At 56.3% G+C, this 17219-nt stretch overlaps 1 protein-coding gene across 8 annotated transcripts; it reads left to right on the top strand.

The window, feature by feature from the left end:
* The first annotated feature begins 343 nt into the window (after positions 1–343).
* LOC137665433 (zinc finger protein 777-like) lies at positions 344–17124 on the top strand. 8 transcript variants are annotated; one of them, XM_068404415.1, is made up of 10 exons: positions 350–376; positions 597–1080; positions 1917–2034; positions 2778–2885; positions 3070–3174; positions 3409–3513; positions 11347–11442; positions 12343–12459; positions 12638–12751; positions 15002–17124. In XM_068404415.1, the coding sequence occupies exons 2-10, from the start codon at positions 700–702 to the stop codon at positions 16033–16035; spliced, it is 2178 nt and encodes a 725-aa protein (XP_068260516.1). In that variant the 5' UTR covers positions 350–376; positions 597–699; the 3' UTR covers positions 16036–17124. The 8 variants fall into 8 exon arrangements, with proteins under 8 accessions (XP_068260515.1, XP_068260516.1, XP_068260513.1 ...); XM_068404414.1 differs by lacking the exons at positions 11347–11442; positions 12343–12459; positions 12638–12751; positions 15002–17124 and adding an exon at positions 4104–7185 and having other exon boundaries at positions 344–376; positions 600–1080; positions 1911–2034; XM_068404412.1 differs by lacking the exons at positions 11347–11442; positions 12343–12459; positions 12638–12751; positions 15002–17124 and adding an exon at positions 4104–7185.
* The last annotated feature ends 95 nt before the right edge of the window (positions 17125–17219 follow it).

The raw sequence follows: 17219 nt of genomic DNA, 5'->3' as shown, positions 1-17219 counted from the left end.
GCACAGCGCCCCCTGCCGGGCGGGAGGCCCCGCGCGCTGCCCTCACCCCGGTGCCCTGCGGGGGGGGGGTCGCCGGCCGCCGCCCGGTGTCACCCCGGGACGGGCTCTCCCCGGCGGCCACCGCGAAGTCGGGGTCACCCGCGGGAAAACGCCGCCGTGGGGGACTCCGGAGGGTTTCGTCCCAGCTGGCTGCCCCCTCAAAATCAACCGCTTCTCGGTGATTGACAGCTGTCAATCACTCCCGCGGCGCGGCGCTGCGGACCGCCGGCCGGTAGGGGGCGCGCTGTGGCGAGCGGCGGCGGGAGCGTCGCCCCCTGGCGGTGAGATAAAGGCGGGCGGTTCCGGTCACGGCGTGGTGGGTTCGGAGCGGCGGCGGGTAAGGCGGCGGGGGGCGGCCCGGGGCGGCGGGGAGGGCCGGGCCCGACGGCTGCACACGGGAGGGAACGGCCGGGCCCGGTCCGGTGCGCCGGGGCCTCATGTGCGGGGAAGGGCCGGGCCCGGTGTTCCGTGGCCCCGGGCGGGAGGGGAGGCCGGGCCCGGTGTCCCGAGGGCGAGAAGGGGCGCTCCTGACCCGGCTTCTTCCCCCCCCCCCGTAGCAGCGAGCAGCCCCGGAGGACGCCCAGTGGCGGCGGGACCCAGCTGCGGCCCCGGAGGACGCCCGGTGGGCCCTGGGCTGTGTCTCCCCCCGCCGAGGCGGCGATGGAGCCCCTGCACCCCACCAGTTTCTGCTTCCCCACGGCTCCTCCGCCAGCACCGGGCAAAGCCCCGAGGCCGAGCGGCGCCAGCATCTCGCTGTGGACGGTGGTGGCGGCCGTGCAGGCGGTGGAGCGGAGCGTGGACGCCCACGCCTCGCGGCTGCTCAGCCTGGAGCGCCGGGCGGTGACCACCGAGAAGAAGTACTTGGACTGCGAGAAGGCGGTGGTGGATTTCGGGAACCAGCTGGAGAGTAAGCTGGCCGTGCTGGGCACCCTCCTCCAGGAGTACGGGCAGCTCCAGCAGCGCCTGGAGAACGTGGAGAACCTACTGAAGAACAAAAATTTCTGGATCCTGCAGCTGCCCCCCGGGGGCGAGGTCCCCAAGGTACAAAATGGCTCGTTCACAGAATCAATGAGGTTGGAAGAGCCCTCTGGGATCACCGAGTCCAACCATTGCCCTGACACCACCATGGCAACTAGACCAGGGCACTAAGTGCCATGTCCAGGCTTTTCTTAAACCCCTCCAGAGATGGTGACTCCACCACCTCCCTGGGCAGCCCCTTCCAATGGCTAATGACCCTTGCTGAGAAGAAATGCTTCCTAATGTCCAACCTGACCCTCCCCTGGCCAAGCTTGAGGCTGTGTCCTCTTGTCCTAGCGCTGGTTGCCTGGGAGAAGAGGCCAACTCAGGGCTCTGGAGGGGGCACACACAGCAGGGAGGTGGGTGGCCAGGGCCACTTCTCTCCACCAAGCCCCAAATGCACCTCACCTTCCCCTGGCAGCCATCTCCCGTGAGGCCTGAAAGGTTCAGAGAGCCCCGCAGGAACCGTGTAGCTTGTAACTGCTCGTCACCTGCCGCACGTGAGCATCAAGCAGGGAGCGATTGCTCGGATGTACATTTAGATGTGGCTGTATCTCACTGCGAAAGGACACGTGGTTCTGTTTTTACAATAAAACAGTAGGTTTTTCCCCACACAGAGGTCCACAAACTGCCTGTGTGGTGGAATCAGGCTCTGCACGGGGCGAGGCGAGAATATTGTGGAATTCACAGTTCGTTCTCCAAGAATTAGTGAAGTTTTTTAAACCTTTACTCTCCTTGTGTCAGGAGAATGCCCCAAGGCAGGGATTTTTTTTTTTCTCATTTCACTACTTGTTTTGTGGTAGTAATTTTATAGAAATGAGGATTCATTGGCTCCAGGACTGTGGCTTTTGCAGTTGCAGGTGTTGGAAAGCGACGCCGCTTGCTTGTCTGTGCAAGAGTGGGAGAACCTGGAGGAATGGCAGAGGGAGCTGTACCAAAACGTGCTGCAAGGGAAGAGCGAATCTCTCATCTCCCTGGGTAAGTGTCGTGGTTTCAGTCGGTTATTGGCGATTCCGGATTAGCTCCGGTTTGGGGACTTTTCCCCACACACGGGAGAGAAACTTGGAGAAACACGGAGAAGTCGGTGCCTGTTGCTGAGGGCACGTAGAGCGCGGCACGCATCACGTGCAGTCCCTCAGCCTCAAGCACTCGCTGCGTGTGGACGGTGGCTGCAGCCGCCTCCATGTCAGGGCCCGCTCCCTGCGGTGCCCAGCACCAGCACGGCCCACAGAATCCCAGAATCAATGAGGTTGGAAGAGCCCTCAGGGCTCATCGAGTCCAACCATTGCCCTGACACCACCATGGCAACTAGACCAGGGCACTAAGTGCCATGGCCAGGCTTTTCTTAAACCCCTCCAGAGATGGGGACTCCACCACCTCCCTGGGCAGCCCCTTCCAATGGCTAATGACCCTTGCTGAGAAGAAATGCTTCCTCATGTCCAACCTGACCCTCCCCTGGCCAAGCCTGAGGCTGTGTCCTCTTGTCCTAGCGCTGGTTGCCTGGGAGAAGAGCAGGTTTTTCCCCACTGCGGTGGGGTTGGCAGCCAGAGGTGGAAGCCAACATCCCCCCGTGGGCTGTGCAGAGGGCTCAGTGCCTGCCCAGCGGTGTGCTGAGGCCGAGGGAGCCAGTTTGGGGAGCAAACCTGAGTGTGTTGTTTCTCATGGACACAGCAGATGTTTTGAGGCAGCATGAAAACCTTAATACCTCTGTTCCTCGATAGATTGTGCGATCTCCAGATCTGACCTCCTGTCCCAGCTTCAGAGAGGGCAAGCGCCCTGCAGTGGGGGTGAGGCAGCCTCGAGAGAGAGCCCAGCGGAACCAAGTGCAGGCAAGAGATGGATTGCAGCTTTATTCTCGGGCATAATGCTTGCGTGGTGGTGTCCCTAGAGAGAGGACGTCACGAGGTGATAGTCCTGACTTGCTACGGAGGGGACCTCTCAGATCGCAGGAGGAGTGGGTGCAGGGGGAGTATTAGAAGAAAATGTAACGGGTTTGGTCTTTCTCACACGCAGAGTTTCCACTTAATGTGAGCAGCCAGGAGAGCAGAGAGGGAGCGCAGTGCCTGACGGGGCAGGAGAGCCTGGAGGGGAGAGCAGTGCTGGCTGAACCTGGACCTGGTGAGCCTTGTTCTGTAAGGGTGTGCTTGGACACAGGGGCAGGGAGGACACGCTCCTGAAGTGGCGGGTGAGGGGGAAACCGCTTCCCTGCACAGCGGAGTAAAGCTCCCAGAAACAGGGATGGGAAATGCTGGGGAGAGGTGAAAGCAGGGCAGCTGGCAGCAAACCTCCTGGGCAAAGGAGGAGCTGAGCGGTGCTGCCATCGCCAGTGAAGAGGGTTCCTCTTTGCATCAGCAGACTACGGCATTCCGGAGCCGAGCGTCGTGAAGCGAGAGGAGGAGTCGTGTGCGGAGGAGCGGGGAGCCACGGAGGATGGGGAGTTTACGGAGCTCAGTGTGGGTGAGTTGTGAGCAGCCCCGCGGTGCACTGTGCAGCTGGAGGGGTGGGGAGTCCTTGACTGTGTGACGGCGTGTGTCAGAACACGGGGAGTGAGGAGAGGCAGGCGGGGCGGTGGGGAAAGAGCAAGAGCTACGCTGAGGTTAGGGAAGGGAGCAGAAAGCGTGTGAATTGTTTTACTAGTAGGGAGATTAAAGTGCTGGGTAGGCGAGACGCTGCCGGTGAGGAGGCAGGTGTCCCTGAAATAAATCACATGGAATACAAGGAATCGTTAGGAATGAAGGCAAGAACAGAATCACAGAATCAATGAGGTTGCCAGAGCCCTCTGGGCTCATCGAGTCCAACCATTGCCCTGACACCACCATGGCAACTAGACCAGGGCACTAAGTGCCATGTCCAGGCTTTTCTTAAACCCCTCCAGAGATGGTGACTCCCCCACCTCCCTGGGCAGCCCCTTCCAGTGTCTAATAACCCTTTCTGAGAAGAAAAGACGGGCCTGTTTGATTCACGGGTGGCAGGGGAAGGAGGGGGGGGCATTTCAGAAGCCTCTTGTGTCTCACATCAGTGAATGTCCCCTTTGTTGTTCTTGTCAGTTCCAGCAGATGAGGTGATAACGTTCAAAATCGAGCAGCTGGACGCTGAGGAATGCCCCCAAAGCTCAGAGCCTCCTGTAACTGTAACCAGGGAGTCGCAGGAGCTGCTTTTCCAGGGTCCCAGCGAGGCGCTACCCTTTGATAGTCAGTCCAGCTCTCCTGTGCGGGAGCATAACCAGAGCATGAGCAGGCTGGTGCCATCCCCTCTGGGGGAAGAGGGTCTCAGCGAGACCAACGCTGTCGTGTTCTGTGGGCAGAACTGCCCCAACAAGAGACCTCGCTCGTGTACTGCATGTGGGAAGGGCTTCTGTCTGAAGAAGATGCTGAAGACTCACCAGGAGAGCCACGGCACGCAGTGCAGCAGTGAGCACGCTGGAGATGAGGAGGGCTTCCTCCATCAGCAGCACTGGCGGGCCCACGTGGAAGAGAGGGCCCACATGGAAGAGAGGACCCACATGGCCATGGAGAGGTTCAAGCAGAACCAGAATGCAGAAGCCCACACCAGCGTCCCAGCCACAGACAGGGCGTATGGCAATCCCAGGCGCGTGAAAAGCGTCGACACCAACGGCAGCAACAAGCCAAGTCCGAGGGAGCACCCCCGAGGGAGGCCTTACAGGTGCAACAAGTGTCAGGAGTGCTTCTCCCAGAAGAAAACCCTCATCATCCACCAGCGCACCCACTCAGGCCGCAGTGGAGAGGTCCGTTGGTGCTCGTACTGTGGGAAGACCTTCAGCCACCCCTCCAATCTGATCCGGCATCAAAGAATCCACACGGGGGAGAGGCCGTACCAATGCAACGAGTGCCCAAAGCGCTTCACCCAGAAGCAGCACCTCCTCCAGCACGAGAAGATCCACCTGCGTGAGAGGAACCGTGTGGTCACGCAGAGCGCGAGGAGGGCACCGCTGCACAGCTTCTACACCGTGCAGGCTCACGCAGCCCTACAGCCCCTGGAGGAGGTAGGAGAGGAGAGAGTCTGCGTTGCTCGGCGTTAAAGGCTCTCTGACAATTTATCCCAAAGATCCAAACGAAGTAGAATTAGGATCCACCTTGGCACCACTGCCCTTTTCTTCGCAGTGGTGATGGTGTGCCACAGGACCTCATAGCCTGCCCAAAAGTCTCTCAAGAACAAGTGGTTTGGGCCTCTCCGAGTTTGAGTCAGTTCTTTGAACTGCTTCCAGCGAGGTTGAGTTCTTTGAAGCAGCTGCTCTTCTTCGCCTGGAGTTTCTCTGGCTGCTGCCCTTGACAAGGTTCTGCTGTCCTCAGTTTCGTGGGCGAGTTGCATGTTCGCAGAAGACTTGGGCAACTAAACACGTGCGTAGGGCGAGGCCTCGCCGATGCCCCCTTTGCCCAGGACAGCCCGTTGGTTCCCAGCTCTCCCTGTGCCTTGGCACAGGCCAGATGACATTTTCAGTGCTGCTTCTGCTCAGGAAGCTCGCTGGGAGAGATTGGGTCAGTCCCTTCTCTCGAGCTTGAAATTGGATTTAGTTTAGAGTAAATGATGGTGATAATTTTGCGTGGCGTTCTGGTGTGCACTGGGACACGCTCCGCTGGAGAGTCTGGGTTTGCACTACAGTAACTGCAGGGAATTTGCTGCGTTGTTTGTCACTTCTGAGCACACCCAAAGGAGGTGGCGTTGCTCAGACCCCTTCTCGCACCTCTACGATACTCCCAGTGGAACTGAACGGGGAAACCACTCGTAAGCCAGAGGTGGGGCACATCTGTACTCCCAGGCTGAAGTGAGTGTTGGGGTAACTCCCTGCTGGCTGCCTGTACATTAACACTTATTTTCTTTGTATTTCATTATTGCCTTCGTCTCCCTCTCCTCCTGGTAGCTTGGGGTACGGATGGTTTTTGTTCTTGGGGATCACAGACTGGTTAAGGGTTGGAAGGGGCCGCTGGAGATCATCCAGCCCAACCCCTGCCCAAGCAGGGTCACCCACAGCACGTTGCACAGGGTCGTGTCCAGGCGGGTTTGAATATCTCCAGAGAAGGAGACTCCCCCCCTCCCTGGGCAGCCTGTGCCAGGGCTCTGGCACCCTCACACCAAAGAAGTTCCTCCTCATATTCAGATGGAACTTCCCATGTTTCAGTTTGTGCCCGTTGCCCCTTGTCCTGTCGCTGGGCACCGCTGAGAAGAGTCTGGCCCCATCCCCTTGACTTTCATCATATCCCAAACCGTTAAGAAAAAATTCCCAGCATCTGAAATGTGCTCAGCAAATTGCCCGAGTACGTAGTGCAACCTCAGGGCTGGCGTTGCTGCCTGACCTGTTTTAAACCTGCTGCTGCTTTTCCTCATCACTAACTGGGCTTTAGAAACCCCTCTGTCGCTTCCTGGTCCCAAAGCGTCTGCCAAGGGGAGGGTGCAGGTGGTTGGTTCATCCCCACAGAGAAAAAGATGTTCCTCTGGCTCCAGCTGGCTGCCGTGGCAGATGTTTTAGTCTGGAAGCTCCTTTGGCCAAGGCGTGAGGTCTCTTTCCAGGTCCTCGCTGTTCCCTGTCGCCTGCCCTGCCAGCAGCGTGAGACAGGAGCGCTCCTGTGCCTGCTTCAGCCCAGCCAGCCAGGCCAGCTCAGAGCTGGGGGCTGTTTAATCCGATTTTTGAGCACGGACTGATTTTTCTCTGCTGTTTGACACGCTGAAGGAGAGTCTCTTGGCAATTAGCAGCACGGGGCATTCGATACCCAGACAAGCAGTTTGGGTCTTGTCCAATAAACAGGTAAATTAATCAGCTCTCCAGTGGTTTCCTACTGAGTCTGGTTAAACTGCTTCTTTGTTTTACACTTTTGTTACTTAGACTGTGAGCCTTCAGGGCAGGGAACTTGTTTCTATCTGTTTGTTAAATGCCAGTTAAATTTGCAACAGTAGCTGCTTGATTTTTAATAACAACACCATTAAACCTGGATGGATTGAAGCTGTGAAGTTCTAAATGCTTCATTTTTTTGGGTCTTTTTTAGTTTTTTCAGTCATTTTACCTGCTGGTAAATGGCAGTTTGTAGTATCATACCTGACTGATGGAGAGACAAAAGTCTACCTAGAATCAGAAAGAGGAGGGAGTGGGGTTTCATTGTTGTTTTCTTTTTTAAATATGCTGGTGGAACCTGAGCAGGAGAATTGTTTTCTGTGCGCCTGCCTGCGATCTGAACAGGTCCTGAGTGGTGACAGCATCTAAAAATAGTTCTAGGAGGAGCAGGATGTGTTCTGGGATAAAGATGCTGCTGCATTCCCCTGTGACCAGCACATCCTGAATCTGAGGATCCCTTCAGCAGTGCTCGATGGTTATTCTACAAATAAACAACTTCAGGGGCCTTTTCTGAGCTGTTTCTGCATCCTACAAAAGGACAATAACAAGAAACATCGCGGTCCTGCCACGTTGCCATCTCTCCTCCCAGTTGCACTATTGTCACATATGTTCTAATGCTGCCTTCCTATACTTCATTATTAGACATTTTAGTTTTTAACATTAATTAAAGAAAAAAATAAAGAAGTTGGTGTGTTCACATCTCAGAGATGTCTCTGCAGCTACAACCGTAAAAGAATCGTCATTGGGATGGCGAAAAGGTGGATGTTTCAGGTGAGCTGGGGAGGGTTATGCCATCCCAACAGCACTCTCCTATTTTTGACTGGGAAACTTCATCTGTCAACTGCTGTCTGAGGATCAGAAGCACTTGATGTGCTCCAGATTTCATTGCTTCTTGATGCTGCCTTTGATAATACAGATGAAGCAGTATTTTGCGCAGTGAGTCATGTTTTCCCTATTCTAGCCCAGCTCCCCTGTATTTCAGAGAGGAGTATGTGTATTTATAACAAATCACGGAGCTATTTTGAGATTCGTGCTGCTTAAATTGCAAAAATTCAACCCTGAATCCAAGAAGAAATGTCAAGTGACATAGAAATGGTCTTCTAAGACCAAGAGAAAGGAGATAAATCCTCCCCATGCACAGAGTGATGCTTGGAAAGAGCAGAAGTGACAGAGGAAGGCCAGAGAAGATGTGGCGATGGCGAGGGAGGATTTTGGGAGCACAAGGTCTCCGCCACCCACCCTGAGATGCATCGTGGAGTCTCCACACCTTCCATGAACAAGCGCTGAGCTTTTGTCATCCTTGGGTAGCGCCTCTCAGCGTGCAGCTTTTCCCGACTTTCCGTTACTTGGGCTGCTGTAGCTTAGGCTGAAGTAGGACAGCAGCCTCCACTGCAAAGCCAGATGTCTAGGCTGAGATATTCTTCACAAAAGAAGGCAAAGACGTGGACAGAAGAACAGAGGAAAAAAATAAACTGACTCAAGTGCACCCAGGACAGCAACGACTTATTGGAGTCACAAGTTCCGGCAGACGCAAACTATTTTGCTTAAAAGCAGCTCAAGCTTTGCCTTGTTCATTTTCATAGAATCATAGAATTGTTAAGGTTGGAAAAGACCTAAAGGATCATCAAGTCCAACCATCGACCCAAAGCCACCACACCTGCTAAAGCATGTCCTGAAGCACCACATCTAGACGTTTTTTGAACACCTCCAGGGATGGTGGTCTCAGAGGGGATCCTGCACGCTCATGGCTCTGAGGAGATCCCAATTCCCCACGGCTCTGAGAGGAGCCCAAACCCTCACAGCTCTGAAAGGGCACAAAATCCTCATGGTTCTGAGGGGATCCTGAACCTTCGTGGCTCTGCAGGGAAGTGATCCCTCATGGCTATGAGAGGATCCCCAACCCCTCACAGCTCTGAGGGGACCCTGACCCTTCACAGATCGTAGGGGCTGCTGCACCCTCATGGCTCCGAGAGGATCTTGCACACCCATGGCTCTGTGGGGAACTGATCCCTCATGGCTCTGACAGGACGCCAGTCCTTCACAGCTCTGAGAGATATTGAGCCCTCATAGTTCTGAGGAGACGCTGGTCCCTCACAGCTCTGAGGGCACCCCTGGTGCCTCATGGATCAGAGGGGATACCAGTCCTTCACAGCTCTGCGGTGATCCTGAGCTCCCGTAGCTCTGAGGAGACACTGGTCCTTCACAGCTCTGAGAGGACCAGCTCTGAGAGGACCTCTGGTCCCTCACAGCTCTGAGAGGATCTCCAGTCCCTCATGGCTCTGAGGGGACCCCGATCCCTCATGGCTCTGAGAGGACCCCCAGTTCCTTCCAGCCCTGAGAGGATCCACGATCCCTCATGGCTCTGAGAGGATCCCCTGTCCCTCACAGCTCTGAGGGGACCCTGATCCCTCCTGGCTCTGAGGGGACTCTGATCCCTCCCGCCCGCCCCGCAGCCCCGAGCCCTCCCGCCGGGGGGCGCCGCAGCGCGGGAACGCGGGGCGGCGGCAGGGGGCGCTGCGGGGCCGGCGGCGGCGGCGGGCCGGTGTGTGGCGGCGGGGCCGGGGCCGGCGGCAGCCGCCATGGCCGGGCCGCGGATCGGGCGGGCGGAGGCGGTGGCGGTGGCGGCGCGGCTGCTGCGGCTGGAGGCCCGCCTGGCGCGGGCGGAGCGGCAGCTGCGGGCCGCGCTGGCCCTGCGCGGCCGCCTCCAGGCGCTGGAGCGGCGGCTGGAGAGCGGCGGCGGCGGCGGCGGGGCCCCTCGGGTGCCGGCGAGGCGCGGGGCGGGCGGCAGCGGCGGCCGGGAGGCAGCGCGGCCCCGGGCTCCGCGGGTGCCCGTGAACCCTGAGGACGTGTGGGTGCACTTCGGCGAGCGGGAGTGGCGGGCGCTGCGCGGCTGGCAGCGGGCCCTGCACCGCGCCGTCATGAGGAGCAACTGCCGCCCGCTGCTCCCCCCCGGTAAGGGCCTGCCGCCGCCCGTGGCCTGGAGGCGGGCGGGTGGCGAGGGGTCGGGGCGGGAGGGGGGCAGGCGGCGGGGCCCCGCCGGGCCCGGGCATGTGGCATCCTGGCGTCTATTAGGACTAGTGCAGCCAGGCGGTCTGGGGAAGGGATCGTCCCTCTGTGCTCGGCACTGGTGAGGCCGCACCTTGAATCCTGTGTCCAGTTGTGGGCCCCGCACTTCAAGAGAGATGTTGAGGTGTTGGAGCGAGTGCAGAGGAGGGCGACCAAGCTGGGGAAGGGTCTGGAGGGTCTGACCTGCGAGGAACGGCTGAGGGAGCTGGGGGTGTTTAGCCTGGAGAAGAGGAGGCTCAGAGGTGACCTTAGTGCAGTCTACAACTACCTGAAGGGAGGTTGTAGCGCAGTGGGAGTCGGCCTCTTCTCCCAGGCAACCAGCGCTAGGACAAGAGGACACAGCCTCAAGATTCACCAGAGGAGGGTCAGGTTGGACATTAGGAAGCATTTCTTCTCAGCAAGGGTCATTAGCCATTGGAAGGGGCTGCCCAGGGAGGTGGTGGAGTCCCCATCTCTGGAGGGGTTTAAGAAAAGCCTGGCCATGGCCCTTAGTGCCCTGGTCTAGTTGACATGGTGGTGTCAGGGCAATGGTTGGACTCGGTGATCCCAGAGGGCTCTTCCAACCTGGTTGATTCTGTGGCCCCCGGCTGCCTCTCACCTCCCACAGAGCCGGACGCTCCCAGACGTGATGGCCAGGCCCGGTCGGAAGATGGGAACCAGCCGTGTGCTCGGAGCTGCGAGGATGGGGACGGCAGAGGCGATCCTGCGGAGACCCGCACCGGTGAGTGGCTTCAGGACAACTGGGCTGTTAGGACATAGACCGCCAAAAACCCGGCAGCTGGGCTCTTTTTGGGACATCAGCCTCTGCACAGTGCTTGCTGTGTTGAGCGTGGTCTTCCAAACTTGGCTGTTGGGCATCTCATCCCTCCCGATCTTCCCAGAACGCTACATCAAACCACCTTTTTTCCCTCTCCCAGTTGCTGAGCTGCCTGCAGTTGCCCGTGTCCAGCCTGCTGGGCCGTGTCTGCACTGCCAGCCAAAGTGGGATGACATTTTCTGAAGGGTTAGAAGTGGTGTGCGTTTTACTGAGGGTGACTGAAAAGGGAATGGCATAACTCTGGCAGAGCCAAAATTGAAATAAAACTTGAGAACGAGAATTCACCTGGCACTCTCCTCCCCGGGGCTACGTAGAACATGTTTTCATTTACTAATGGACGTTACACTTGCATGAAAATTCTGTGTGGTTCTGAAGCTCAAACATCTGCTGGGGTTTTCTGACAAATAATTTAGGTCTCTTTAAAAGACCTTGGCCAGCGAGAACTAGAACTGAAGTGAGGTTTTCTCTAGAAGGTGAGCTAGAACAGAGCTGCTGTGCCTGGGATGAGAATTGGAATTAATTTTGTGCATGGAATTAAAATAACATTGGTTCCTATTAACAGAAGACAGCGTAATCCTTATTAAGCAAGAGGAAGAGCTGTGTGCTGCGGGTCAGCAGGAGGAGGAGGCTGGAGAAGCTCCTGAAGAGCCCTGCCCGGGTGAGTAACTGCATCCCTTGGAGGGAAAATGAAACAGAGGGATTAAATTCCAAGGGGTTTTTTTTTTCCACCTCTTCTCATGTATTCCAAATCTTTCATAAAAAGCTTTTGAACAGACTTGCCACCAGTCCTGACGGGTAAGGGTTGGTATTTCATCTTTCCCTTCTCACAGCCTTTGTGGAGTTTGCAGAGTGTGTGGCTGGTTTGTGTCCAAACAGCGCAGTGTGGAGTTGGAAATGTTTCATTCTCCCTTAAATTCCTCCCTTCGCTTCCCTCCAGTCGACAGCTCTAAGCTGGTTCGATATCCAGTGCAAAAGGGGCCATTAGTCATTTTTGGGGCTGACTGGTCAACTCGCAGGAGGCAAAACCCTGTGCCAGAGTGAGGTCTGTGGTTCGTGCCACCCGCTGCAGGGGCTGTGGAGGCTCCTCAGCTCCACGGCCCCTCAGCCTTCTCTTGCAGGGGCCGCAGTGCCTCTCCTCCTGCACATCCAGAGCCTTCAGGTTGCCTGTTCCCACCTCCCTTCTCTTCTGTGTTTTTTTGGCATACATGAGCGAGCACATCGACTCCTTGGTAGTGCTGTTGCAGGACGGGGAGCCCTCTTTCTTGCCTTCTCACTTGGTAGTACCTCTACTACAAATAAAGTATTCTGCTTTGGAGCTTGGCTGGCCTTACTCTGTACAAAGAGTAGCAGCTCTACCTGTTGGCTCCACTGTAGCTTTACTTGCCTTCCAGTGGATGTAGCAAACTGGGATTTGGAGACCTTTCCATCAGGTTTCGTTAAGAAACGGGGCTTATGTGAGCTTGGCTTGGGGGAAAGCAAAACCCAAAACCAGAGCAGGTTGCACCCGTGTGAAATCCTGACCTCACACGATACGCTTGCCTTGGATTTTCTCCTTTAGCAGAGCAAGTGTCTTGTGAGCCTGAGGCTTCAAGTCAGACCAACAAAGGCAAAGAGGGGTATGGAGGGGAGCTGCCTGGCACGGAAGGAGAGGACCTCCTGAGAGACCCCGACGCAGGTGAGGGTTCCCTGGCACAAATGCCCACTGCAGTAATTACCCCTCAGGTGGCTCTTCATGTCGTGTCTTCCCCGAGGCTTTGTCAGCACTTTTCTGATCGTTGTGAATCCCCAAATCTTCCGTGCTTTGCACCTTTCTCCGGTGTTTCTCAGTTGTGTGAATTCTCCCCCGTGAACAGGGTTTCAGGCTTATGCAACTGGTGGTTTATCGTGGATTAAACAAGAGGAGGAGCCGCGCTGCCCAGAAGGGCAAGACTTGGAGAAAGAAGAAACCTCTACAGACTCAAGTACAGGTCAGTAATGGATTTCAGCTGAAATTTCTGGGGAGATAAATCGAATTTAGAGCATTTTTTACACTCTATTAAATGTCACGACCTTACAATGTAAGCCGTGAAAGAACTGGAAGAAACCTCAGTCTGCTAGTTAATATTTGTGCACAGAAATTTCACGTTCTGAGTGGTTCAGAACCACTCAGTATAGCTCTCAAGGGGGTAACTTGCAGCCTTCCAGTGCCTGAAGGGGCTACAGGAAAGCTGGAGAGGGGCTTTTGACAAGGGCATGGAGTGACAGGACGAGGGGGAACGGTTTTAAACTGACAGAGGGGAGATTGAGATGAGATGTGAGGAAGAAATTGTTTGGTGTGAGGGTGGTGAGAGCCTGGCCCAGGTTGCCCAGAGCAGCTGTGGCTGCCCCCTCCCTGGCAGTGTTCAAGGCCAGGTTGGATGGGGCTGGGAGCAACCTGGTCTGGTGGAAGGTGTCCCTGCCCGTGGCAGGGGGTTGGAACTGGATGGGCTTTAAGGTCCCTCCCAACCCAAACCAGTCTGTGATTCTATGATTCTGTGTGAATGGTTTTGCCCCACAGAAAAAGGTCCTCTGGGGTCTTGCACTGGTGTAAGGCTGGATCAGCTCCACCTAACACCCTCCTGAGGGAGACCTGTTCCAACTGCTCTGGGAGCTCACAGGGTGGGCTCCCCAGCCGACTCTGTTCCAGACCTTCCCGTCTGCTTACGCACAACGTGGAGTTACTGAGCTGAGAGGACATGCTTAGACAATTCCTGCAGAGCAACTGGAGCCTTTTACATTCACGCTCTGGCCTGTGGTAACTTGTTTGTGAGCTGGTGTCCCAGTACACAGCCAGAGAAATAAGAGCTCGGGGTGTTTGTGCAGCGCCGATAACTTTGGACCCGGCTCGCTGACACTGCTGAGAGACCCGTGGTCCTTTGTGGTGCTCAGTGGAGTCTTTCTGTAGCAACTTGCAGGTGTTGGAAGGGTGACAGGTCTTAGGGGACAGAAAAATCAGGGAGTGTTGGAAAGCTGGGCTGAAGAACATTGGTGGAAAGAATCTGGAAAACGAAACACTGGGTATTTGTTGCAGGAAACAGTAATTACAGAAAGAGGGAATTTGCAGGTCAGCAGAATGGTTTTGTCCAATGGCAAGTGTAGAGCTGTGCCTGAGCAGCTCAGGTGCCTTTTGGGTTGGGTTATCAGGAGCTGTAAATGTTTTCCAAGGAATGCAGGAGAGGTGTCGAGGGGAGAGGCAGTCTGACTGACAGCTCCCAGCCTGGGCGTGCCTCTGCGTGGAGCCGGAGTGTGTGCCTGTCTGGGGATCACCTGGAAGGTGTGAGAGCTCCCTCCACTCAGCCCTGCTCCGGGCTCTCTGAACAAAGACATGGCCCGAGAGTGTCTCTGGCAGGAGCCCAGCCTGCAGAGGCAACAGTTCACGAGCAAGAAGGGGTGCACCCACACTGGCTCGCTGAGCTGGCCTCGGTGCCTCGGCTTGGACCCTTCTCTAGGTGCTCGGTGGAGTGTCTGGAGAGCAGCTGAGAGCGCTGAGGTGTGACAGTGTCCGCTCTGTGAGGGAACTTAGGCCTCACACTTGAAACAGCTGAAAAAGAGGGTGAAGACGAAACGTTGCATTAGTGAATTTTCATGTAGATTTCAAAAAATAATTGCAAAAAGACCTTTTGTTTTCCTGGAGTTTTTGTTTCAGTGGAGCGCTGGTACTTGCTCTCCCCCGCAGCGTTAAAACCTCCCATCTTACATACTTTGTCTGTCCACCTACGAGGAACGGCTGAGGGAGCTGGGGGTGTTTAGCCTGGAGAAGAGGAGGCTCAGAGGTGACCTTAGTGCAGTCTACAACTACCTGAAGGGAGGTTGGAGCGCAGTGGGAGTCGGCCTCTTCTCCCAGGCAACCAGCGACAGGACAAGAGGACACAGCCTCAAGCTTGGCCAGGGGAGGGTCAGGTTGGCCATCAGGAAGCATTTCTTCTCAGCAAGGGTCATTAGGCATTGGAAGGGGCTGCCCAGGGAGGTGGTGGAGTCACCATCTCTGGAGGGGTTTGAGAAAAGCCTGGACATGGCACTTAGAGCCCTGGTCTAGTTGCCATGGTGGTGTCAGGGCAATGGTTGGACTCGATGAGCCCAGAGGGCTCTTCCAACCTGATTGATTCTGAAAATTCTGAAGTTAGCATGACGTGGCTGTAGGCTTGGAGCGATGCTCTTAAGAGGCTTCTTTAATTGAAAGACTCTGAAATCTGTTTCAGTGCACGATGAAGACTCCAAGAGGGACCTTCCGGCAGATGGCTTTGAAAGCACGGCGTGTGACTCCGAGGTACCGGCAAGGGCTGGAGAGAAGTTTTCCAAGGATCCCAGCCCCGGCGTGACGTGGGACACTCAGTGGAATTCAGAAATGATGGAAACAACCACCACTGGGACCAGCCTTGGGGGTGACGCTCAGTACGACCAAGGGTTGGGTGAGCACGTGGATTTCTTTAGCGCTCAGGAGAACGGCGTCGGAAAGAGACCGTGCGCGTACAACAAGTGTGAGAGAAACTCCAGCCAGCAGGAACATCTTCAGGCTCCCCAGGGAGCCCAAGAAGGGGAGATGTTTCCAGGCCCCACGTGTGAGAAGGGTCTCAGCGAAAGGGCGTTCCGCCTGCTGCACGCACAGCCGTGCGCTTCGGATGAGAAGGACATCGGGCCGGGGGCTGCTCCTGCCTCCTGCGAGGGGCCGCAGCTGGTGGCCTGCACCGAGCGTGGACAAAACCCTGCGGGTGGAACCAGGCCTCGTGACCACGACGGTCTGGGCGGGGAGGAGCAGCCATCTGTGGAAAGCGAGGAGAACTTCCCAGCAGAAAACGTGGTGGCCAGCCCCTGCTGGGATCACCCGCAGGCCAGGTCGGAGGCCTGCACCAGGTGCAGGCAGCACGTAGCGCCCAGGGGCAGCCCGGCGAGCCAACAGCAGAGCCAGGGCCGGGGCAAGTCCTACATTTGCAGCGACTGTGGGAAAAGCTTCATTTGCCATTCGTGGCTCGTTAGACACCAGATGACTCACACGGGGGAGAGGCCCTACAAATGCTCTGAGTGTGACAAAAGCTACAGGAGAAAGGATTATCTTCTAAACCACCAGCGCCGGCACTCGGGAGAGGGGCTCTTCCAGTGCCCGCTCTGCAGGAAAAGGTTTGTGCTCCGGAGGAGTTTCATGAAGCATCAGGAAAGTCACGTGCAAGAAACACACGTGGCGTTGGGGGGCTGGCCCTGCACGGAGCTCAGGGGGTCTGTAATGCACTCCATATAGAAAACCCCGTCCAGCCGGGGGGTTTCCAGGCCCCTTTGGCTGTCACCCGTGCTGGGCAGGAGGCAGGGGCCTGGCAGGATCCCCCAGCTCTGTGCTGGACCCTGGTGGGAGGAGGCTGTCCAACAGCCGTCCTGAGCCCCCACCCGGGCACAGGGAGAAGGTTGGGGGGTTATTTTCCACAGACGGTGTTGAAATGGTCTGTGGAGCTGTGGGACAGCTTGCACCGGTGCCTGTAGCCGTTGGGGATGTGTTGGAGCTGTGTGGGATGTCTGTGGTGCTCGAGTTACTGCTGGCGGGAGAGAAATCACGTCAGCACACGGAACGATTTCTAACGCATCAGGCTGGAGGATATCTGCAATGTTATCGCTGGGCTGCTGGGAGTCCAGAGGCCAGGGACCGGGCTGAAAACGTGAGTTAAAGTTACTGATTGTCCACGAAACCAGTGAAACTGTGTCAGGAAACGCCCGCTTGTGTGAAATGCTTTGTGAAAGGACGTGTTGACCCTGTGGCTGTTTGGAAGGAGCCTCTTCAGCAAGTGGCAACGAGACAGACGGGAGCAGAGCCTGAGAGGCAGCTTGTTACCGCAGTGAAATCCCGGAGCTCGTGGGGCTCTGTGGTGCAGGACCCCGAGAGGGGATTCCTGGAGGCTGAGGGAGTTGTAAAATGACCGGGGAGCCTGGAAGATGGTTTTCATTTTGCGTAGCCTTCCAGTTGTGCTGCACTTACTTGACCCCGTTGTTACAGGCCTGTTTGATTCTCCGAATTCTGTGAAACCAGAACATTTAGGTGCTCGTTAAACATTCTCCTTCAGAAACTGTGTTTTTGCTCACAGTCGGTGTCACTCAAGGGGGAGAGCGCTGTTGAGAGTGACGCGTTGTGACACTGCAAGGACACGCTTCATTCCTTTTAGTAATTCCTTTTTAGGGGCAGCGGTTGGACTCGATGATCCCTGAGGTCTCTTCCAACCTGGCTGATTCTGTGATTCTGTGAAAAGAGTCTGGATGTATCATCCGTCACCTTGTCGATGGCGTTGAAGAAAATGGGAAGAAAATACAGAAGCAGCAGCACTGCCTGGAGCCTGTTGTGGTTCAGGGGCTCCTTCCCTGTCAGTTGTGACCAACTTCATTAAACAGCCTTTTTTACATGCGTGTTTCTGCTTAATTCTGGGAATTTCTCTTGTTGTT

This window comes from Nyctibius grandis, chromosome 7 (assembly GCF_013368605.1).
Source record: "Nyctibius grandis isolate bNycGra1 chromosome 7, bNycGra1.pri, whole genome shotgun sequence".
NCBI classification, from domain to species: Eukaryota; Metazoa; Chordata; class Aves; order Nyctibiiformes; family Nyctibiidae; genus Nyctibius; species Nyctibius grandis.
Note: the sequence above shows the minus strand (reverse complement) of the source record. Positions and strands in the feature narration are given on the sequence as shown.